Source organism: Oxyura jamaicensis, chromosome 5, assembly GCF_011077185.1.
Source record: "Oxyura jamaicensis isolate SHBP4307 breed ruddy duck chromosome 5, BPBGC_Ojam_1.0, whole genome shotgun sequence".
Lineage (NCBI taxonomy): Eukaryota > Metazoa > Chordata > Aves > Anseriformes > Anatidae > Oxyura > Oxyura jamaicensis.
Genome location: NC_048897.1, coordinates 6712922 through 6736976, shown reverse-complemented (window position 1 = coordinate 6736976; position 24055 = coordinate 6712922). Strand labels below are relative to the sequence as shown.

Below are 24055 nucleotides of genomic sequence, written 5' to 3'. Positions count from 1 at the left end.
GAAGTATCAAAGAAATTGTCTGTAAATAAATTGGTATGAGAAATAAGAGTTAGTCAGCTACACAGTGAGATGTACCAAGACCAAGCCATGTATTGCTGCTGCTTTTATGGTTAAGCCTTCACTGAAAAGCTATGTCAATACACAAAGCTGTTGGCAAAGGCTGGACTAGGTGAAGGAGACAGGCTGTTCAGAGAGGTTAGGTGTCATTTTAGCGGATGAATGTTGGGGATGTCCTCCGTAATGTGTTGGCTATTGGCTGGTAAGCGAGACAGTGGGAATGAACCAAGATACTTACGTATATGGCGTGTCACACCCTCCTGCATCACACCAGGCGTCTTTCTCACTGTAGTTTGGCTTGGGCAGTGCAGTAGCGTGGAACCTGCCTGGAAAACAGCGACGGGTATCAAGGAGAACAGCTTCTCTTTAGTAGTTTTTCTGACATTTAATTCCTGGTCTTCATATACCTGTTGTCTGAATATATGCCTAAAGACTAGGTGATGGTTTGGTTTTGCACATAAGCAGTATCTGCTTATAAAAGTTTTTATTTTTATTTTTTAATTTTTATTTTATTTTTAAATAAATATGATAGCTCTTTCCCTCTTAATTGGTAATTGCAACACTGTTGTCCAGCTAGGGGCAAGAGCTCTGCGATACCTTGTGACATCTCTGTGTTGTCCTGCTGGTTCATTATGTTGCAGCAAGTAGAACAATGGTGTTTTAATTTATTTGTAAAGGGCATGATCTGCCTCCTGCCTGTGGAATATGAAGGGTGTGCCACAGGATGACCTGTGGAATAGGGGGGAGGTCAGGGAGGGGCAAAAACAAAGGGGTGGTAGGAGCAAAAATTGGATAATTCTGTTGGTTCAACCCTCTGTTATCTCTTAGGTCACACTGTGCATCTCCATAAGCTGAAAAATGTGAAATTCCAGCAGTGCCTATGCGTAGGCTTTCAAATGTCTTTAATCACATTAGCTGAACTACCAATGTTTAGATCTGCTTCAAAATAGTGGCAAATTGGTATAAATTACTTAAGCTTGAATAGATAATTGACATTCTAGCAACTTTGTGGAGTTGCACAGTAGACTTAGTGTAAGGCCAGAGCACTGATGTACTTCCTTCATAGAAAGAAAAGCAGAATGAACGTTTATATTAGAGGTCTGTCAGTCTTTTCTTGTGTTAGTTTTTTAGTATTCCTTAATCTTATCATTGATGCCAGGTTGGAGTAAATCTTTTAAATCTGTTGTCACTAGGGAGTGTTACTTAAGAAGTTGTGAAACAGCTCACCAGTGGGGCCCATTAAATCATTTTGTTTGTTTTGACAAAGCTGTAACTGTTTCCCTATCAAAGGAGGTCAAACAAGGCAATGAAACAAAGTTATGTTGGATATGTTTAAGTACAAAATGCCAAAATGCACTGTCCCCGAGAGCTTCAGACTCATAGGCTATTATTCAAGCTCATAGCCTATTACAGAGGTCTACTGGTCTACTTTAGTTCATTAAATGTACAGTGTAAAGAGGAGGAGGAGGCAGAAATCTCATGTCCACATTTGATATAATTCTTAAAATAGAAAAAATGCTCTTGGCTACATAGAGGGTTATCTTTAAAATAGTAACTACAATTTATGTGAAGGTTTTGTGTTGTAGTTTTTTAGATCTTCCTTCATTTTTTAAAGTCAGATAAATGTTAAATGATAACACGTCAAATGGATAGCAGTAAATTAGTGGATGGAGACTGGAAATTGAGAATTTTGACGTGCTCGTAGCTCTACGTTCTGTTAACTGAGTGAGCCCCATCTTTATGGGATTGTGTGAATTGCCAGAACTTCTTGTTTACATGCAAAGAAAGAGCAACAATATTTACTTTAGAGTGCTTATAAGGACTGCTTTTATGGTACAGTGCAATTCTCTATTTGAATACGATGACTCCTTTTCATAGAGTCATCGAAAGAATCATAGAAAGGCTTGACTTGGAAGTGACCTTAAAAATCATCCAGCTCCAACCCTCTGCCATAGACCGGGATGTCACCCACTAGGTCAGGCTGGCCAAGGCCCCAAAATACCCCCAGACAGTAAGATGGATTTTAAAATGTATGCCATATCCATGTAGGAAGATACGGAAAAAATTCAAAAGCTAGCACTTAGCGACTACAAGTAAACTCATATTTTCCTTTTAAGTTTTGACCTGTGATGTGTCTATATAACTCTTTTGGTTTGAATGCATTTGGTGATCAAAATATTTCCATATGCAAATTATTTTGTAATTTAAACAGCATGCTGAACTTTCATGTGAACCGTCTTAAAGAAAACATCTCAACAGTCCAAAAGAAAACATCAACAGTTGTTTTGCAATACATTTTAAGTCTTGAGCGAAAATGCACAGAATTTTACAGCCAGATGTTTCTTTTCCAGCCTGGAATCCCCACATCACTCTGCGTCTATTTCATACCCAGAATACTAAATATAGTATTCTGTTTTGAAGTAAAAGGTCAGCTACATTCCAAGTAGTAGTATAGGCCCTGCAAGTTGCAGTCTGTCTTCAAAGAAAGTGGAACATAGGATTAGTTTTCACAGACTTAGGTTTTGTTCTTACAGTTCCTAAATATTTTTGCAGATCTGTGACGGTAGAATTTGTCTTTGTTGGTGACTATTAAAGGCAGAGCTGTACACCTTGCACAGTTTGAATGCTGCTCCTCACTTGCATTTTCCATTATTGCAATGTGGCACAACAGTTTCTCATTTTCAGAGAATGCATATTAATGCATGCCTCGATTTTTGGATCCTTCTGCTTTGTCTCTGCTTTACTTTTCTAATACTTAATATATGCTTGGTTCTGGATCTTGTCTTTTAATTTGCTCAGAGGACCAGAAGGGACTGTATGGTTTGTTGTAGCTGCTCATAACAGGAAAGGGAAAATGTTATGGCACCCCAGATATGTTGTTCAGTTTGGGGTTTATGCCATGCTATGGAGCATGTTGTGGGGAATGGGGCAAGTAACTTTACTAAAATGAAAAGTATGATACACTGTGTTTAAAAACTTAGATTTTTCTCATAAATGTGGAATGCTTTCATTTTTTTTCAGTGAAGGATGTCCAAGTTCTAGGTAGTCCTAGATTTTTGTGGGATATGGCTTCAGAGTAATTTTTTTGTTTGTTTGTTGTATTTGATCATCAAATTTGACTCATCAAGTTAGACAAATGGAAAGTGTTGATTTACATCATGTAAATTTTCACGTAATGTGTTTTCTATTCGCTGTTACCTATAAATATATTTCAGAGAATGTATGTAGCAGAAAGAAAAGTAAACTCATGCTTTAACTTGGAGTGTTAGGAAAAAATAATAGCTAAAACATGATGTGGTAAATGAGCACAGATAAGAATTCACAGAATAATATACATTGTTAATGTAGATCATTTTTGTGTGTTAGTCCAAGATGAGAGTTTGCAGAAAGAATTTTTTTAATTATTGGAGGAAGTTCAGATGAAGACTAGCAGTGTTACCCCGAACATTGTCTGGATGCATTTCTAAGGACTACGGTAATGAATAATGCAACCCTGACAAGTGTTTCAGTATCACAGAAGGAACGGAGCAATTTCTAGGGCTGAGTTGGAAAAGGAAAATTACCCTGGGAATAGACAGCTGAAAGAAATATGTGGATTTCTTCATGGAAACATTTCTTCTGGAAACATGAACCATGTATACACTGGGCTCATTTCCACAGTTCAGGAGTTGGGGAGCGTGACCCTGATTGTTTTGATGTCCTGGGGACTCTGGGGAATAGATAGCTCACACTCTGCTCTCTGTGCCTCTTAAAATGGGGAGGTCATTAATGGCTGCTGAGGTTATTAGATATCTGAATACAATATTTCAGTTTTGCATTTTAAAAATGCATTGTGTCCAGCAATAATGGAAAAACTATGTAATGTCCTTAACTCTACCTAACCTCTGAAATATTTATGTTTTAATACATCTTACAAGTTTAATAATTATTTCATAATCCTGTAGCAGTGAGACAGGCAAGGGTAGATTTATTGGACATATTAACATTAATTACAGGATAGAGGTGGATGCTTTTAAATCTCTTAAAACATTGTGTATTAATTGAAGTTTTCCTCTTATCTTTGTCTTCTCTGGGATCTTAACTATGGTAACTGTTAGGAATTGGAAGTAAGGATGGGAAGTGTTTTCATTCTGGCCTTTTAGCTGAAACTCCTGATTTTATTTCATTGCCCATTTTATTCTGGATAATGGGGAAAAAAATGGGGCCATTCCTAAGTTTTTAAAGCTGTTCCCGTTCTAAGCAATACAGGAACTGTGAGAGATGTGCTGCTGCTTCCCATTGTTGATAAACCTTAATGCTGCTGACAGGGTACAGAGAAAAGGGGAATATGAAGCAGAACTGATGTTTGCTATTACATGCAGCTTTCTTCCTATTTGTCTATTTCTATGCTTTAACTTAATACAAATTCTGATAAAAATAATTCAAAAAGGGCCTTAAAAATTGATTAGGTACTGGAAACCTGCTCTTCCAAAATAGCACCTAAAGAGCTGTATTTGTTTGGCCTCATAACTCTCTGCAGAAGGTAGCAGGGTATCTCCAGTGTCACAAGCTGGATGTCTGCGTGCCCCCGTGGCACCAGGATCAGAGGGCAGGAGGCGGCATGCTGGGCAGGCCCCGCGTCGGTTGTGGCACGAGCCTTGTGTTTGCAGTCCCACGTGGGTGTTACGCCATGCAGGGCCACTTCGGCTGTGTTCAGGTGCCCTGGGAAGGTTCAGCTGGCTGGCTCGTGGCAGTGATCTGCTGGCTGGCTGTGCCAAGTACGTGGTGTGGCACAGCCAGGGTTTTTATTGCTTAAATACGTGGCACTCTGCAGATCTTTGGCTTGTCATGGGAAAGAAAGGGCTGTGAATTTACCTGGTCCCTGTATAGGACACTTACCCATGAAAGATCTCTGGAATGAGAAATCTTTTAAGTTTTTTATCAGACATAAGATCCAATCACTGAAATTTGGAGTTGGGCAATTTCAGACTGCAAAGTAGATAAGGTTTCCTAGCAAAAGGGATAAATAAACACTGGAACCGTTTATCAGTGCAGGAGGCAGCTCATCATTGTCTGGAGTACTGGGATCAGGGGGGCTTTATTAATTTAAAAAATGTGCTTTAATCTGTTATCTGGAAAAAAAAATCCAAAGTCTGAAGTGGAGAGGAGAAGGAACACAGTGTTTGTGGTAGATTTTGAGAAAATTGATGAAACTTCTGGTCTTGGAATCCAGGACTCTGAATTTCAGGGAATGGGATTACATGCTTTGCCTTGGCATGCTCTTAATATTGCAGTCAGCATTAAGGCGGGGGTCCTAATTAAGTTAGACGTCTCTCACCTTTGGTGAAGAGTCAGAAATGACTCTGACAGTTGGCTAGATACGTTCTGTACATTCCCACCCCACTCTATCCTCGCACACATGCCCATGACTAGAAATCTGAGGACAGAGAAGCACTCTGAGATGGATCAAGAGGTGCTTTGTGGGTACAGTGCTCATATGTTTGTAATCAGACTGCAGAACTAGAGAGACAAATGCTGGTGAATACCACTGAGGCATTTGTGGATGGAGTATCCAGTCCTTTATAGCCCATCAGGGTACACCATCGGGTGACTTACCAATACCTCTCATCCAGTTTCTTGTGACTGCAGCAGTTTTGGCCTCTCTTAAGGACTGAGATTGCTGTGCATGCACACTTGTGTGCCTGGTGTTTTTCTTTCCTTTGGGTTTGCTTATATCTGACAAGACTTATGTTTGAACTCCCTTCCCTGCTCACTTGTCTTTGAGACTTGTTTTGTTTGACTATGTGTCCTGGAGTGAATGAGAGGCTGTGGCACGGCATTTTAGCCAACACTTTGCTCAGAGAAGCTCTGATGGGGCAGAACTAAGCATATGCAGGGCTACATGTAGAAACAACAACAAAATATATATAGAGAGAAACCCAGTTTGGCTTAGTACCTATGCCTTTTGTATGCAAGAAGCAAAGGGTATTGGTGGCTCAGCTTTTGAATTTTGTGACATTTATATGAGGAAGAAAATTTACAACTTTGTGATAGCTGATTATATTCTTCTAATATATGTTTATATTTTGTTGTTGCATTTTCATTCGCTGCATGGTAACACCCACATAGTTGGAGCTCTAAGCAAGCTGTAAATTTTATTTCTGTTTACATTTCTGTTGGACAAAAGTCTTATAACTGTGCTTCACTTCCATCCACCAAAGCATTGTTCAGTAGGTCAAGCTGAACTGAGGGCTACTTGAAATACTAGTGTCTATTTTTAATAATGCACTAAGTCTTAGCCCTAGGAAAAGTTTCCCTTAAAAACTAATTGCTTCAAAGCTGAAGCAGCATGAGTGTCTGAAGTTGTCTTAATCAGGCCTAAAGTGTCTATGTTGTGTTTTTACTTAAGACGGTTCAATTTATTTAAAGCTTTATATTTTTATGGCTTCGTATTCAAGTTGGCTGTTTTCTGTGTAACAGACAGATTCAGTGCTTTGTGCTTTGCTTCCCTTGGTGCTCTTGGGAGTGCATTTACAGTGCATGCTTGTATGTGCGTTCTAGGAAAAGAGCATCTTAGTGAATATTCTGTTCAATTGTTCTTCAGATTCATTCACCTCTAGTTTCATTTGAGCTAACCAATTTACTGAGAAAATAATTGTACTGGAAAAGTATCTAGTCTAAATAATAATAATCTTGTTTTACAGGTACACCTGGAATTAAGGTTCTCATGCCTGCCCTTTCTCCTACAATGGAAGAAGGAAACATTGTGAAATGGTTAAAAAAGGAAGGTGAGATTTATTTTTTTTTCCCCCCTTAGGTCCACAGTTGTAATTCTTGAGCTATATATTCTGTAAGAATAAGATCATTCTTTCAGGTTGTACCTTAGCATTTTGAAGCAAAATGTTTGGTATGTTGATGCTTTCTTCCTGAACAATACTCCACTTTAGAATTGTTGGCTTTAAAAATTTTTCCTTTAGTTGCCTTCTAAAAGGTTGCTTTGACTATATTTTGAAAATTTTCCATTAGGTTATTCCAGGGTGTGTGTGGTGTATTTTTTTTTTTTATTGTTGTTTTCTCTTTTAACTCCAAATGTTGTTTTGATGGACAGTTACTTTAGAAGCCTGAGAACCTTTGACTTTAGGGAGGGTTTCTGTTTGATTATTCTGGTGGGTGATGAAATAACTTAAAAGATGCATGTTTTTTTTATAGCTGCTTTTTAGGACTTTCTTAACATCTAACTTTTTGTTTAACAATTAAAACTGACAGGAAAACCTAAATTTGTTTCATAGCCTGCTCTCCAAATGGGGAAATTTGTTTCACGTGTACAAAAGAAATCAACAATCCCCAACCTTCCACCCCAAAATAAAACTTGTCATCTAGGCATCGTAGAGGTCTAACAACTGAAAAGTAATTGACTTCTGTTAAAATATGTGGGAGTAGCTAGATAACTAGTCTGAGTGTACATTGTGTCTTCACAAACGTATTTAAGTGGGGGAAAAAAGATGAGCAGTCCCTGTTCTGTCAGTAATAACTTCTCTCTTCCTACCCTTCTTCCTTCTCCAGTGTAATATTAAAATTAGACTTTGTAGTTTGGGATTCCAGGTGGCAGTTGTCCATTTGTATAGGATGCATTGTGAACTGTTAGGGGACTATAGAGATCATGTCCTCAGACATCTCTGGTTTTTCGGAAGAAGTGGGCGCATTTGGAGTAAAGCACATCTCTTAGTCCATTAGCTTCGACAGACACCATTTGACCAAAACATCCGTTTTGACTGTTCTGACTATATAAGTCGTTTCTTTCTTTTGGCTAGCCTTTTAAGTGTTCGTACATCCTCCATTGCTGTATTACTGGAGTACTTCACTTGTATCTGTTTTGAATATGTTCTGGGAGGTAGACAGATACAACATTACAGCTCAGAGATCCTCTAGTAATGGACATGATGTTTTGCTTCTGGTAAGAATTTCTGAAGAATTTATGAGGAAGAATGTGATAGTTTGTTCATAAAACGCATGAATCGGTTTTCCTCATAAGCTGGTCCTAGGATGTAACTGCTATACAGTGATTTTTCTTCCCGCTACATTCCAAACACAATGCAAAAGGAAAATACAAGTATTTTATCTAAATTAAAATTAAATCTTAATTGATGGTTGGGGTTTGAGAAGCTATTTTAGGATTTTCATTGTTATACTTGCCACTTCAAAGCAAGACCAAATCTAAGTATAGGATATTGCCTTGTCAGGAACTAACTGTGGTCACAGAAGTACCAGCGAACTTTTTTTCCCCCCTCTGGAAGTCTGGAAAATAAACATAATAACATTTAAAAAGGGAATATAAATGTTTGATAATCTCATATCCAAGAAAATAAATATTGCCAAGCAATTCACAGAAGAATGCTGGTGATTGCATATGAAGTGGTGTTCTCCACTAGAACCAGCAGGGGTCAGGAGAATACTACTCAATCATTTTTCTGCTCTTTGTTTAAGTATCAAATGTTTTCATTTTATAGTTTCACAGGATGGGCAGATGATTTCAGTACAGCAGAAGAAAAATGCTGAATTTAGTTGACAGCTTTAGTCTTTCTCTCTCATTGTTAATGCAGTTTTATATTGATTCCTGTGGGTAATAAAGACCTTCACTTAAAAACAAAACTGTGTTTCTAAAAATTTGTATTTATTATGTATGAATTTAATGTTGATGAAAGATGATAGAATAACAGCCCTGGAGACTAAAACCCTCTCGTTATCATGGGCAGGAAACAGACCAGGCAACAGTGCTAGCAGTTTCCCAATGCAGTGTAACTTGGCCTTCTTATGAGACATCACCTCCAGGGAGTTCAGTCTCTATGCTCAGTCAACTTTGATTTGATTTGCAAAGAGTACCAAGGAATGCACTTTGTATCTTGTGATTTGGATACTTGTCTGCAAGCAATTGAATGGAGGGTTCGGGCTACTGAATGCCAATTGGATATGATTTCCTAGAAGGAAAGTCAGCTTCAGCAGGAATACTAATCATTCAGTCTAGCTATAAGCAATTAATCACTTAAATAAGAAAAAAGGGAGAGGGGGGAGGTTAAAAAAAAAAATTCAAGTGCATTATATATAATCTCAGCTACCATTCAGGCAACCTCTGTTGGAAACACTGCTTTCTCATGAGAAAGCATCAAAATAGACACATTTTGCAAAGCTCTTCATTCCAAACATCTCTGCTGGGAAAGCTGATTTGTAATTGACATCAAAGTGGGTGCTATTTAGGAGTGATCACAAATTTTTGCAGTCTACTGAAAATAACTAAGATCCTTTCTATAGCACTGAGATACTGAAACCTGTGAAATTTTGAAGGCTGCTATAAATTGTTCTTGAAATTGCGTACGAACAGTTTCATTCCAGATTTTTGTCCACTTCTTGGCTGCATTATTCCCTAAGGAAGGGAAAACAAAACAAAAAGTAATGGAAAAGTGGTTTGCCCATCTCCCTGAAGACTCCTCCTCTTGCCTTCCCTTTGTAAGGGAATCCTCACCTCTCTGTGAACAGCCCCATGTATCTAAGTTACGAGATGAGTTGTAAGGGACAATCACATGAAATTTGTTTTGCCTAGCTTGCACTGTTAGAGTTAGTGCTAAGCAGCCTCCAATAGCAAAATTTCTTTTTAAAGGTGCAGAACAGTTACAGATTGATTACAGGCTGGAAGAAGAGACTAAGATACAGAATTAAGCTCCTTTTTGCTTGCCTATCATAGCCTTGTAGATTGCACAATTTGCCCAACGATTTGGTTTCTTAACATCTATGAAGTACTTACCTAATGATCTGATGATATATAGGCCACTTGAATTAATGATCCAATGGGATTAAGCCACAGATATAAAGCCTGGAAATTTAGTTTCCTGTGTAGACTGTTTATGCTCTAGTTATCACAAAGTGCGGCGTGGCAATTAGACTACTAAATTAAATAATCAGGTGCTACTTTGTGACCTCCCCTGCCAAGTTCCACAATAGGAATTTTTACAACATCTAGAACTATGTAATTGGTTGAGCTTTTAATGCTTCTGTTGTTACTGCTGAGATCACAAGAATCGTATAATGCTTTATTTTTCCCCTCTAATTGAGGTAGTTTTGAAACAGGCAGTGATTTACTAATAAGATTTTAAAAGTGTATCATATACCTAAATACAGGTTGTAACCTGCACAAGTTTTTTTTTTTTTATGGTACTGGGGAAATATTAACACCTGTACATCTTAGACTTGTACATATTGACCCCATTTTTCAGTGCTCTATAAGGAAAAGTATCATATTTTGTTGGAGGCCAAAGCATTCAACTACCTCAAAGTTATTCAGTGTAATTTCAGTTTTAATGTAGGCCATCTGGTTAGCATTGGTATGTTGAAGGATTCCAGACCCAATGTAATTTTATCATGTGCCCACAGTTATAGGTATACTTGAAAAGCAGGGGAAGGGTAGACTTCAAAATTATTCTACTTGGATTTCTGTAATGTTGCAAAAGCAGATTCTAACATTTGCGCATATTTTTATTTCACAAAGTAAATTCATTTCTATAAGACCTCTTTTGATTGTATGAGATTGAGGAAGCAAGCCTGCAGATAAGCTTGCCAAAAAGATTCAAGTTCCTGAGATATTTTTTTTTTTTAATCTTTGATAGTATAGGTACAAACTGTAATACTTGGTTACAGACACTGCTGACTAAGACCATTATCTTAATAATTACAGGTTTAAACATCGTGCTTAGGCTTATGACTAGCAATGAAAATGGAAGGCCGAGGATTGTATTTGTGGCAGTGCTACTGATTGATGGTCTTGTGCAAATTTAATTGTGTGTGTGTACTTACTTTTGGAAAGCCTACTATAAACAATGCTATTTGGAATTTAATGAATGTGTTAATGTACTGCTGCTGCGGTTTCTGTCTCTGAATTTTAGTGTTCATATTTGGAATTGAAAGATACAATATATCACGATAAATCATGATGGGGAATCTGCTAGCTATAGTATGCATTTAAGAATGTAAAGTGCCTGTATTATATGTTTAAGTGTCTGTCTTCCGTGGTTAAATAGTTCTGAAAGAAACTTTAGTCTAAGTATTCTTAAGTTCTGTTATATTTTGCAGGTGAAACGGTGAATGCTGGAGATGCGTTGTGTGAAATTGAAACAGACAAAGCGGTGGTTACCATGGAATCAAGTGATGATGGTGTATTGGCAAAAATACTGGTAGGGATTCTGTTTGAGTAGGATGTTACAATTTCTCTTGAGACTGTTGTTTAGCATAGTGCCTTAAAAACTAGTTTAGACAGATAGCTTTCAGTCTGCTCAGATCTTAGTATAATGCACTTATTTGCATTCCTAGTGAGAAATAATTGCTGTATTTATATCAGTACATATACCAGACCACTCGAATTTGTAATCTCTAGACATATCTAGAGAGAGATAGTCAGTTATCCAACTGAGTTGTATTACGTTATATCTTTTGTTCCTTATGAGTTATACCTGTGAAATATTGCAGTTTGACTTCTCTTTCTCAGAGAGAAAAAAAGTGACAGTCACTTGGAATATGTAGTTCTGAGTGGTGCTTTAACCGACAGTATGGTAGCAATCTTCTGTTGTTCCTGTGTGTGAAATGATTAATGAAGCCTTAACGTACTCTTTCTTGCAAACCACACTTTTTTTATAAGCATAATTTGCGTGGTGCTTGTAGTCTAGTCTCTACCCCATTCTAAATGGATACCATGGATAAATTATAGGCTTCATTCCTTACACTCAAAAGAATCCAACCATGTGGTTTGCTTGAGAGGACCACAATTTTTCTCCCTTTCCTGTTTCTTATGCATTTCTTTCCCAAACTGCTTACTACTCAAAAAATTCAAAACTGTCTCATTTTCATGCTGGTGGGAGTATAGTAGATGTTTTCCCCCTCCATTCACAGTGAATTGGAAGAGTTTTGAATAAGAACTTTTGAGAAATTGTTTCGTCATATAAGTGCAGTAGATAATGAAACTCTTTATAGAAGCATTTAGTTCAAAGTGGTGTGTTGGGGAAGAAGGGAGTGGACAAAATGTAGAGATGGAGAAGTAAAATGCAAGAAGATGAGTGGCATTTTGATGTTATTTGGGTTCCTATAAACAGTTTCGGTTACCTGTTGCCACAAAAGATAAATGTCCGGAGGAAGGATGCTGAGCAGAGTTACTTAAGAGTTGGCTGTGTTTGGGAAGGATCTTGGTTGCTTGGGCTTAGCAACGTAGATTTATGTTGACTGCAAAATCAAAGTATTTGATTGCACCCACACCAAGGGGAGAAACTGCATGAATTGAAGAACAGTGTTAGTACAAGAATAAATACTCCTTCTTTGAAGCAGATTTAGGACTGATCTTGGATTTTCAAGCCAATGGCATATGGATATTTTTCCCATTTTTTTAAATGTTTTTGTTTTGCAAGTAGGCATCTAAAGAGCAGAGATCTTGTGCTGCTTCAGTGAGGTAAAAGCAAAGACTCACATATAGACAGGGACTTGAATTTTGTCTTAAGTTTCAGTTCAGTAGCTTAATCACAGTATCATCCTTCCTTTTCTATCAATTTCTTAAAATCTTACGAAGTGTAAAACCAATTTTCTTAGGTACTGTCCTGAAGATGAAAAATAACGATTGCATTAGTTCTCTCTAATGCCATTTTCTAAGGCTAGGTCTATGAAAGATGGCTCCTGCTCTGAAACAATAGCTTAATTAAAGTGGCAGGAGATAACCTTCCCATATGCTTGGTGTCAGCTAAACAGTGTTACTCTGGTAACTGCCCTACAATTAATTAATGAGAACTGCAATTATGCTCTGAAAGAGAATGCTGTTGATGACAAATTTTTATAGTAGCTAAAATGTAATTTGGTCAGGGAGGTCTCATTTAGGGAATATCTCATCAAGAGATGGGGTTGTGGGGGTATATAGACATACTGCTACTAGTTGTAAACTAGCTATTTAGAAAATTACAGAACGGGCATAGCTATAACTAGTTCCTCGAGCCAACAGCATGCAAGATGAAATTCTACCCTGCCCACAGTGAGACTTGTTTGTGCTGCTATTACAAAAGCTAGTTGGGTTGGTATATTACACTGCCTATTGCTGTTGTACGAAAATGCAGTTGTAGCAGAATGTATTTGAGTAGCTAACTACCCTTTGCAAAAAGGGGCGAGTACTTGCTTTTGTCTGTGGGAGCATTTAAGAAGTGATGGTCCGTTTAGCATCTTCCTTTTTGGTATGAGCAAAGGGAATATTCTTTGCAAAAATGAATACATCAAAATAGGTAGGAGGTGTTTTGGGAGAAGTGATCTAGGATGGAATGCAGCTGCAAATTAAGCTTGTCAGGGTTTATAAGAACTCATTATTAGCATGCAATTTCTACAAGAAAACTTGTATTTCAATCAGTAGTTCATATAAATAAGAAGTTTGTAAACCTTTTCCTTCTTGTAATTTACATTGATAAATAGTAATTTTCCCTAGATCCTTTTTCTTTTTCTTTTTTTTTTTTTTTTTGTAGCACCTTGATAAAACTCTTGAGTTGTTGCATTCATCTGCATATCAACACATCTAGTAATTTTCAGAGAATCCATTCTGGTATTCCAGAACATCCAGAACAAATCTCACAGCAGACACTTCTAAAAGCGTGGGGACTTTTTTTTTTGGTCTTCATATTGCTATTTTCATAACTGGCAGATGAGTAATGCTTTCACTATTTTTAATTCTTTCATCTTCAGTTTTGAATGTTTCTGAAAATTATTGTGCAACCTTCTTCATTTTTTTCTTCAATAGGAAGTACCTATTCTGCATTTTCAGATACTGCTTTGTGAGATTATGTGAAGAGGAGACATGGGGATTCTGTGTCAAAATTCTTAAAGTATGCTAGCCCAAGAGGCATAAAGGGTAGGATAGTAGACTTCAGTGCTGACTTGCAAGCATCTTTAGAAGTGATTCATGATGACTACAGATAGCATTAGTATTTCAGAAACTGCGTTTTTCCTGTTCCCTGCATTGTATTCCAAAAACATTCCAGATTCCAAAATTTACTTATTTATATTTTGCTGTTGTGGTGCACTTTTTTTTAAATCAAAACTAGACTCTCTAGCAACGTTCAACAGTGGCAGCTGTTAGATTCTCTAGCAGTGGCGTTGAACCTTAGCCAAGGCATCCACACCATCCAGTAACACTCATACACTGGAAGCTGAGTCTGAGAAGGAGATGTCTCAAGGGGGATAATAGCTGTAATGTCTTCAGATTAAGGGAAGAGAGACAGCGTTATTGGAGTAGCATGAACAGATTATTATGCCAAATGAATTTTTAATGGGTTAATATTCCATTTTGGAATCTGGAAATGGTGGGCTTAAATACTGTAATACAGGATAGATATTAAACTAAAACTAAAGTATAGAATGAACCTGACATTTTTGGGAACTGAAATAATAGGGGAACAATAGGATGTGATTTTGCTGTTCTTTTTATTTATTTATTTTTAGCTTGAGTACAATTCTTGATAGTCTTTTCTCAGTATCCTGCACTATACTGGATGTTCAGTAGACTTCTGTGCTGAATTTATGACATTAAGCTCAGGTTTGTGGATGGGGAGACGATTTCATATTGAAGAGGCTATCCTTTCAAAGACCATCTCAAAAGTTTCAAATGTGATGTAGTTGACAGGGAATTAAGAACAAGTACAATGCATTTAGTGGTCAAACCAGCTGAAGTTTACTCATTTCCTAAAAGAAACGAGGCAATGGTTTTACATTGTTTGATTCCAGCTACAGTTCTGCACTATGTTAACTGAGTGAAAAACTGAGTCAAATAAATGCAAACTAACACTGGTTTTTAACCTTTAAAGAGGTAAGGTTCATTAGACTAAAGGAATTCAGGCTTCTCTAACCCTGTTTTTTTAATGACTGTATGCTGCAAGTGTGTATGATATAAGAAAGAGCAGGCTAAGAATAAAATAGGTCCATAAGCATACATTCCTTTTCTCTCTGAATCTGTCTTTTAATGATCATGTCTGACTTGGTATAAAATGCACTAAAAACTTAAATGAGTGAATTAAAACTTTAGCAGGGTAATTTCAGAAAGGTGATTATGCTTTCAGTAGTGTTAGTTCTTAAATTAACTGACTTTTTTTTTTGCCTAAAATACTTAGTTCAATTTGGACTGAAAACAGAGGATGAATGATTGTTTTAAAGAACTGTATTTAAAATCCATTACCATTTTCTCATTCATGACCTAAATGAGAATTGCTATGAACAGAAACTATTTTGTATAAAGCTTCCAGTGTGAGTTCTGTCCACCTTACTTGCCACTGTGTTGCAGTGGCACCAGCTCAGAGGAAACTTTAATTTCACAGAGGAGTATCTCCTCCAGCTTTTTCTCCCTGGCATGGCTCGGCTGTGCTCTGCTGATTTGTCAGCTAAGCTAGGATTTTTTAAAATCTTCTGGGTTATGCTTAAACACAGAGTAATAGAAATACTGTGAAACTACTTATTTTAGCTCCAGGGTTCATTGAGACTTATGCAAAGGAGTCTTCTGGTATTGTGAATTTTGGAAATGTAGAAGATGTGATTAAAAAATCCAGGAGACAAAAAGTGAATTGATATCACATTTTTTGTCTCTCTCTTCCAGTTCTGAGCTGCAAAAGCTGTATGCATGTATATTTATTTATGAAAATATTTTTAAAAACACGTGTTCTTAAAAATATAAACTGTGCATTCATCTGGTTTGGAAACTTGTACTGGAAATTAAGGAATGCTGGAGTTTTCACAGCTTTTTATCTTGAGGAGTAATGAATATGAGAAATAGCACAATAGGCTCGCTGTGAGGACTGTTGGTGGGTTTGAATGCTCATGCAATGCTGACTAGTAGAATTGTTACATTGCTGAATGGTCAACCATCCCTGTTGGATTTCTGCATGTGCAATCGTAGTACCATTAAAGCACTCTTAGACCAAAGTTGCAATGAAGAATTAACACCACAAGCATATCCTAGTGCTTACTGGTCTGTTCAGGTACAATATATAGACTGCTTCTCAAAATAGAGCTGTTCTTTATTGTACATGCATGCCTTTGTAAAGGAATGAAAACATGCCCAAAAAAATGGTGAATTCTTATTTTGCAAAACAAAATTTGCTGCTACATATTAACACGGGAAGTATTTTGAACTTGTGGGACATTTGTGTTGTCATTGGTATGAATCTTGTATTCAGCATCAAACATCTGATTACTACTGTGACAAATGGAGGTTTTTAAATGCCTTGTTCGGTGCTAAATAAGATAATGCTATAAAATTATTAGACTGAATAATTTCAGTATTTTTTTTGTTCATAGCATAGTTTTCTTTTTACCCATTTTTGTGTTTTCAGTGGCTATGTTAGGTAGGTTGTGTTTCCATCTGCTTCAAGCTGCTGTTTTATTTGGTTATGAGTGATAGTAATACTGCTAGCTTATGCAGTTACACTTATCAACATACCTTTCAATCAATGACCTTGCTTATCAATGGACTTTTCTGTTATAGGGTCTTTCAGCTTTACACTAAGCAGTTCAGGAGTTTTGCTTGGCACTCTGTTATTCCCAGGTACTTTAAAATCATCCAAAAAACTGAAACTCAAAAAAAAAAAAAAGTCAAATCTTGAGCACTTCAATGGAGAAAAGTGCATCAAGAGATCAGTCAAGAAATATTGATTTGTCTTAGTTGTTTTTTTTCCACATGTAATGAATACTCTTTTTAAAAAAGAAGTATTACACCAAAATTTATGTAGTGTTCCTAGGAGAAGACGAAGCGGACCAACAAAGCTATAAATGTGAAATGCTTTATGAGACTATACTCAGAACAGACTGGCTTTGTTGTTCATTCTTACATCTAGTGTTGGCCCTTCTAGGGAAGGGGACAGGTAATCCACTGAAATCTGATGTGTTCTGTCAGAGGAGGTCAGTGTGCAGACAACCATGTTCCCTGAATAATAATGTTCTAGTATCTGCATCTGCCTAGTACACTTTTTACAGTTTTACAGCATTCTACTTTATTAGTGTTTAAGTGTATACAAAACTTGATTAAACTACTAAGAGCAATATTACACTCAATGCTATGTATATCTATTTATTTTTTTGTCTAGTTTTTAGTTTGGACTTTTCAAACATTTGAAAGTGATTTGCATTTTCTTGGTCAAAATGTCAGCAGTGCAGATAGATGTGTACTAACTCTGTCTGAGGCCAATGTTTGTGCAATATGGCTTTATGTGGAGCTTTAGTGTGTGTTTCCTTTGTTTGGAAATTAACTCTATTTGAGCTTGGTACAGTCTAAGTTATATGTGGCTACCTGTGGTCCCAGGAGCTATTTTAATTTCTGGCATGATGCCCTGGAAACGTTACTGCTTTTGAGGATCTAGAGAGTTCTACTTCTGCAACCATTCCAAAGACCATAAGACTACCCTATTGTGGAGTAATTCATTAGGTTACTAAGTCAATGTTGTTGTTTTTTTTTTTATTTGAAGTCCATGCTTTTATCTGACAAAGCATCAAAAGGCTATTTTGATTGTGGTACACGTCTTTTAATTTTGAAAGGAACATCTGGAACAGATTGGCCTTATCTGGTCTAATTACATTATATTATTTCTGCAAGATTTCTGTTCAGATGTTATCTGAAATAGTGAATTGTATATCACAAGTGCTGGCATTTTCTTTGGGACACACTTGTTATTTGGCACCAGTTACGTTAAAATAGACAAATTTTAGCAGTGGATGATAGCATGAAGCAAGTGTTATCTTTTTCAAAAAGAAGTTGTTGCTATGGGGTTGGGGCTTCTGTTTTTCAGCTTCTGAATTTACAAAGTTGTGTTTTTAAAAAGTACCATTACTAGATACAGTGTGGATATCTCAAAGTATCTCACTGTACATAAACAGCAAAATTTTCAGGCTTTGTTTCCAAAGATTAGGCATCCACGCTCATTTTCAGTAGCTAACGGGGCCCCCCGCCCCCCGCGCCCCCCCCGAGGTACTCTGAGTTTCCTCACTTTAACTTCTGAATGCTAGCTAACTTTAGATGTATGGGATTTTGAGGCATTAATGTAAGTTAATATTTCCCTTTCACCTTAAAATAGCAGCTGTACTTAATTTCTGTCATGAGTCTTCTTTATTAATAGTAGAAATAAAATGGGATATATTTTCCTGATGAAGTGTCATTAATATGCCTGAAGTTTTTACATCTACCCTTTTTAGCCATGTTAGTCTAGACAATGCAATATATAACTTAATGTTCTCATTGCTTTAAATTTAGGTGGAAGAAGGAAGCAAAAATGTACGCTTGGGCTCACTAATTGGTCTGCTGGTAGAAGAAGGACAGGACTGGAAGCAGGTTGAAATACCAGCTGATGTTAGTGATCCATCTTCTCTGGCTCCACCAGCAGCTGCACCTACTTCAACTCCTGCAAGTCCTTCAGTTTCAACCCCTCCTCCTAAACTGGAACATCCACCTGGAAAATTGCAGTGAGTTTCCGTGCTCATGAAATGGAACTCTTATTCAGTTAGATCAGTAGAGCTGAACCAAGAAGAATATTTTTCCCTTCTTACCTAGTATTAAGCTATTATTTAAGAGAGTGTTTCAGTATGTGTGATGTAGTAAAGCTTGCCTTCTCAGAATATTTTTGTGCTTGTACACCCAAAAAGTCAATTCAAGCAACATACTTTTATTAGAGCAACTTCTGTTAATGTGCTTTTATTCTGATACATAATTGCTTTATGAAGTATTCTAAGGTTAAATGAGGAAAAAGTTGTTTTTACATATGATGGATGCTAATGCTTATCATTAGATACTTACCAGATGATCAGTTTAACTTGCTTTATCCTAAAAAAAAGACTAACAACAAATGGCTCACTCCAAACATGCTAAGTTCTTCCACTTTTTAAAATTAGGAAAAAAAAAATTCATTTTCCTAACAGAATTGTGAAAAACTCAAGATCATGAGTTTGTGGTTTGTATGCTCTTTGTTAGGTTGTTTTTTGTTGTTGTTGATTGTTTGTTTTTTATGTTTGGCTATGGTAAGCATTTGCAAACATCTTAGAAAGCAAATATATAAACCCCAAAGTGTTAGGCAGGTAACAGTAATGTATTGCAGGCTGCACGTGAGACATTTCTACTGATACTCCAACTGAAGAGTTTTATTCAAACAGCAATTTTATGTTAGAGTTGGTAAATGACTGTGGTGGAGATTTTTGATTAGGTTATGTCGTTATACAAGCAAACAAAATATCAAGTCAGCCAAGGGTGTTACTCCCCACTTGGAGTGAATTATAACATATTAAAGCTGTGAAGTCAGCCTATTAAAGAAAAGAATGGGGAAGTCTCATTTTGGCAGCATGTGCTACTCAAACTGTTCTGGTTTGGGTTGTTTTCATTTGTTTGGGGTTTTGTTTGTTTGTTTGTTTGTTTTTGTGGATTTTTTTGTTTGCTTGTTTTTAAACCACTTTACTTTGCTAATTTGGTTTGCTGTGTTCACATTTGATACCATCATTTGGGCTATTCTAATGCAAGTGAAAGACACGTGGAACCAACTGAGTGGTCATTTGGTCAATGCTCAAATGTTACTTGTAGGACAATTATCCATGCGCTTGAAAGGATTAAGTTTTGTTTTTTTGTCAAAAGTGCAACTGTTTCTCTGCAGCTGTTAATTCCAGAGATGCATTAGCATCTTTGGCATCAAATTATCGTTTACGATGTGTTCTTTTGACAAGGACGTATGGACAGTCCTTAAATTTGGCATAGTGCAAACATATTCTCCTTCAGGAAATAAGGAATAGGTATGTTTGAGTGTGGGATGAGTTAATATTTAGTCTTCCAAAGCAGATACTAAATGATGCAGCTACATCTATATGACTTGCTTTCCCAAAGAGCATCTGCTTCATTAGATCAATACTATAAAATAAAATGGAAGCAAGGGAAAAATAATGTTATAATAAGAATTAAACTGCATTAGTCATAGCCAACTAAGCAAACAAATAGTAGAGATGAGCAACCCTTTTGTCCAAATTTCTGAAACTCATTTTTTATGTTACTACAAGCTAGTCTTAAAGAATGTATTTGGTTCTGCACTGACAACTCCTTCCTACTGTACTGCTGAGGAAGGAAAATTTGAAGATGGGTTTTCTACTCGTTCTTTTAGTTCCTGTAAATCACTGTTGTGCTTTTAAATTCAACCTGGTATTGAAGCTTGGTAAGGGGGAAGAGTCTGTCTTTAGTATTAGGATCACAGTTTTGCATAGAACTGTTTTCTTCCCCAGCTGTTGCTTGCACAAAACAGCATAAATTGTATAATTTCTCTTGCAGTAAACAAAAGAAGTAAACCTTACTGTTTTCAATAGTTTATTTTCCTCCTCATTTCCTTAGGGTTCGCTTAAGTCCTGCAGCTCGCCATATTCTGGAGACACATGGACTAGATCCAAGCAATGTTACACCTTCTGGGCCTCGAGGAATCTTCACTAAGGAGTATGTAGATATTTCAGTAAACATACAACCTCATATTCCTTTATTTCTTCCTTTGAACCAAGAGCAATCTCCATGAAATTGAAAAGTCTATTTTCATAAAAGCCATCTCTTTCTTCCAGATTTTTCTTCAGAGGAGTTGCCTAGTGTAATTTGAAGAACCTGTCAAGCAGATGGGGACAATAGGTTAGGAGATACTTTAAGAAGCCTTTAACTTCAAAACAAATAGATTTTTGTTTTTGTATTCAATGTGAATTGTATGGTACTGCTGCCACATTAACAGTGGCTATCAGTGCCTTGACAACAATGTGTTAGCTACTGTCGTGAATCTAAACTATTGTTCCCTACTCAGAGATTAAGAGCCAAAACAAAGTAACAGCAGACTTTTTTTCTTCAGATCCTATTCTTTGATGAATTCAGATGTTTTTCTTCTTTCACTGAAGTTCAGCTATGAAATCTGTCAGGATTTAATTTGCTCTCCTTTTAGTTAAAATGGGGAGAGCAATGAAATGTGTGTATGGTATGAATGAAATCCAAGAGTTCTATTTTTCTCCCATTTGTTAGGTTTGTTGTTGTTGTTTTTCCTATATTTAGTTTAAGGAATATTTACAGCTCTGGTTTGTTGTGATCAGTCTTCTAGTAGTTCAATATTATTCTGAGTATTCTGTTCTACTGATTAACTCTCAACCCTTGGAGTTAGGAGCTTGTGTGTAAAAAGGTATTGTGGTAGGTTCAGAATGCTTAGCCTTGAAATGGTATATTATCTTTGCATTAGTTGTGTGCAAAGCTATCGAAGATAACTTTTTGTAGAAATTCTTGGTTTTGTTCTAAGTTAACTTATTTGTGACTGATGCCATCATTCACCTACACAGCCCTTGTTAGCTGCTATAATTTTGTTTCCATACAAAGCTAGGTTATTGTAACTGAAATGTACAGGAAAAGCAGACCATGGAAGTTTTTTCCTTTTTAAAACTTTTTCATATAGTCTCTGGCTGAATTGAGTTAAAATAGGGATTTGACTAGATAGAATGTGCTATGTACAGCAACAAATTATATGGGATTTTCTTCATTATGCAATTGTAATGGTATTTTGTGGTGCGTTACTAGTCTATGGCAGGTGGAAACCCTCCAGGACTTTGAAACACCTAATTAACATTCCCTAGTTGTCATGGAGATGTAGCAAAGAGATTTCTGTAACTATGAAAATGTTCTGACTAACAATCTTATTTTTTCAAAACATCTCTTTCATACAAAAGCCTTGAGTTTGAAAATACATTTTAAAATGCAGACAGATTTTTTGAACCATTACTTTGAAATGGTATTAGCCTTTCAGGTGCCTCCAGGCTCTGCTAGTATACTTGGAAATGAAATGTTTTAGATTTTTTGTAGAAAGCTGCTACAGACATTCAGGGAAATAGTACTTCTGCTAACTTGAGATTCCTGTTAAATACATGCCATACTTGATAGCTGAGTGACTCATAGTCTTGTTTCGAACTGAACTAGTGATTGATTCTTTGAGGGAGTGTAGCAGGTTCAATTTTCACTATTAAACACCAAGTTTCCTTGGTTAAATCCAAGACTTTTTAACATTGTTGAAATCCAAGTTTCAGAGTACAAGAAACAACAAAGGTTAGTGAGTTATGTAAGAAAGCAAGATTCTTTTCCCCCAGCTTGATATCTTTAGATTTAATGCACTGTAACATTTATTTTTAACAGAAATAGGTGATTTCAGTTGATAGTTTTCTGTCACAATTTGCTCCCTTAGTGGGCTGATAGTTTATTTCCTTCAAGTCTTAATTACTATATTCCTTGTTCTGCTTGGTTTTGTTTGGGAGTGGTTTATTTTCTTTAAGCAGTGTCTTGTGCTTTCTTCAGAAATATGCTAGAAAATTAATGTATTAACAGAAAGTCAGTCAACTTCTGTTACACCATGTTTCTAGTCATCAGCTCAGACACTGGTTTTGGGAGAACTGTTAAAGTTGTTGATTGTCTCAGACTGCTTCTGCCCTTTCTCATCATGTTTGCTGATGATGTAGGGATTTGTAAATGCAAACAGTAAAAGGTGGGTGTGTTAGTTACCAGCAGTAACTGGTCTTCTGAGGACATGGTCATTCCATCTGTACCTTCCTACCTGCTGTCACTAAGTTAGATGTGATTGAGGATTTCAGAATTTCTCGGCATTTATGTTTTCCCCTTGCAAATAAGATATAGGACACTTATGTAGTGATGGGTTTCCAACGAGTCATTTTATGTGAATATATTAAGTGTAGACCTGCAGTGGTATCTATGCTTCATACAGCTTATCAGCTGTCACTATAGGAATGAGTTCCTTTTATAACATCGATGGTGCAGTAGAAGCCGTGTGTAACATTCTCTGCTCACCTTTTCCCTCTCCCAAGATATCTATGAATAGAGTAATCAGATGTTCAGGTGAAGGAGACTGAGGAAATTTAGTAACAATAACTGCCACCAGGGTATGCTACTGTATGTGCATCTCATGGTGCCAACACTGGATCTTCAGTGATTATTAGGCGTGTGTGTGAAATGGGCAAGTTAGAGGATATAAAGTATATTCTGAGCACAGTACACAGTTCACTATGGCCGTTTTTTGTGTTTTGGCTAACATGATGAAGTAGAAAGTGTTAGTCTGCACATTTCTGTAGTAGTGGTTAAACTGAAGAGTTGCCATAATTTGCATACTTCTAATAATAACAGTTTGGTATAGCATACTGTTGTTTAACAAATGTTCACCAAGCTCTGGTATCTTCCCTGGGCAGATTGCTCTCTTACATGTTTCTGTATTCCTCTCATGTTTCTCCAATACTATCCTGTATTGATAGGGAGTTTATAAAGTAGCACAGAAGGGATGGTCACATCTTTCCTTTCCAGTTCTGATGAAATGTCTCTTTTTGACATTGTACAGAAATGTTTAATTTGATATATTTTGGTGGCTCCTCCATCTTATGTTCAGGCTCCCAATCTTGCACCCATGACAGTCATAATACTGATGTGCCTATTTTTCTTAATCTGTTAAGTCATGTGTAGTAGGTAGTTTAAAAATAAAAAAATGTCTATCTCGTACTCGCGCAAAATTCAAAAACGCCTCAGTAAATATTCTAGTTTAAAAATAAGCTCAATTGTAGCTATAAATTTTTCAGTTAATGTACTGAAAGCCATCAAAATCATTAAAGCATTTTGACTTGGCTATGGTAGGTAGGGCCATCTGTTTTGTATGCCATTTGCATAATACATGGAAGTAATTTTAAAACATTTTCTTAACTTTAAATATATAAAAAGTTATTAAAGCTTTATCGTATGTAATATGGGAATAATATAATGAGCAGATGGTCTGTCTTATGGCTGCCAAGTTAAAACCATTAAGTAATTTTTGGTAGCTTCTAGGCTCCTAGTATGCTAAGTAGGAAAGTTGCATTACATCATGTAGTTACTTTTTTTTTAATCTGAAATTGTAATGCTAGAGGATGATTTTCATTCAGTGAACTCTAATCCTCTTGGGGGGGGGGG

General features: G+C 36.6%; 1 protein-coding gene across 1 annotated transcript in view; it reads left to right on the top strand.

The window, feature by feature from the left end:
- PDHX (pyruvate dehydrogenase complex component X) overlaps window positions 1-24055 on the top strand; it is a 43764-nt gene that overhangs the window by 684 nt on the left and 19025 nt on the right. The window contains exons 2-5 of the mRNA XM_035327503.1: window positions 6741-6824; window positions 11155-11255; window positions 18329-18537; window positions 20435-20533. Coding sequence (XP_035183394.1) covers window positions 6741-6824; window positions 11155-11255; window positions 18329-18537; window positions 20435-20533 — 493 coding nt within the window. The remainder of the gene's footprint in view (window positions 1-6740; window positions 6825-11154; window positions 11256-18328; window positions 18538-20434; window positions 20534-24055) is intronic.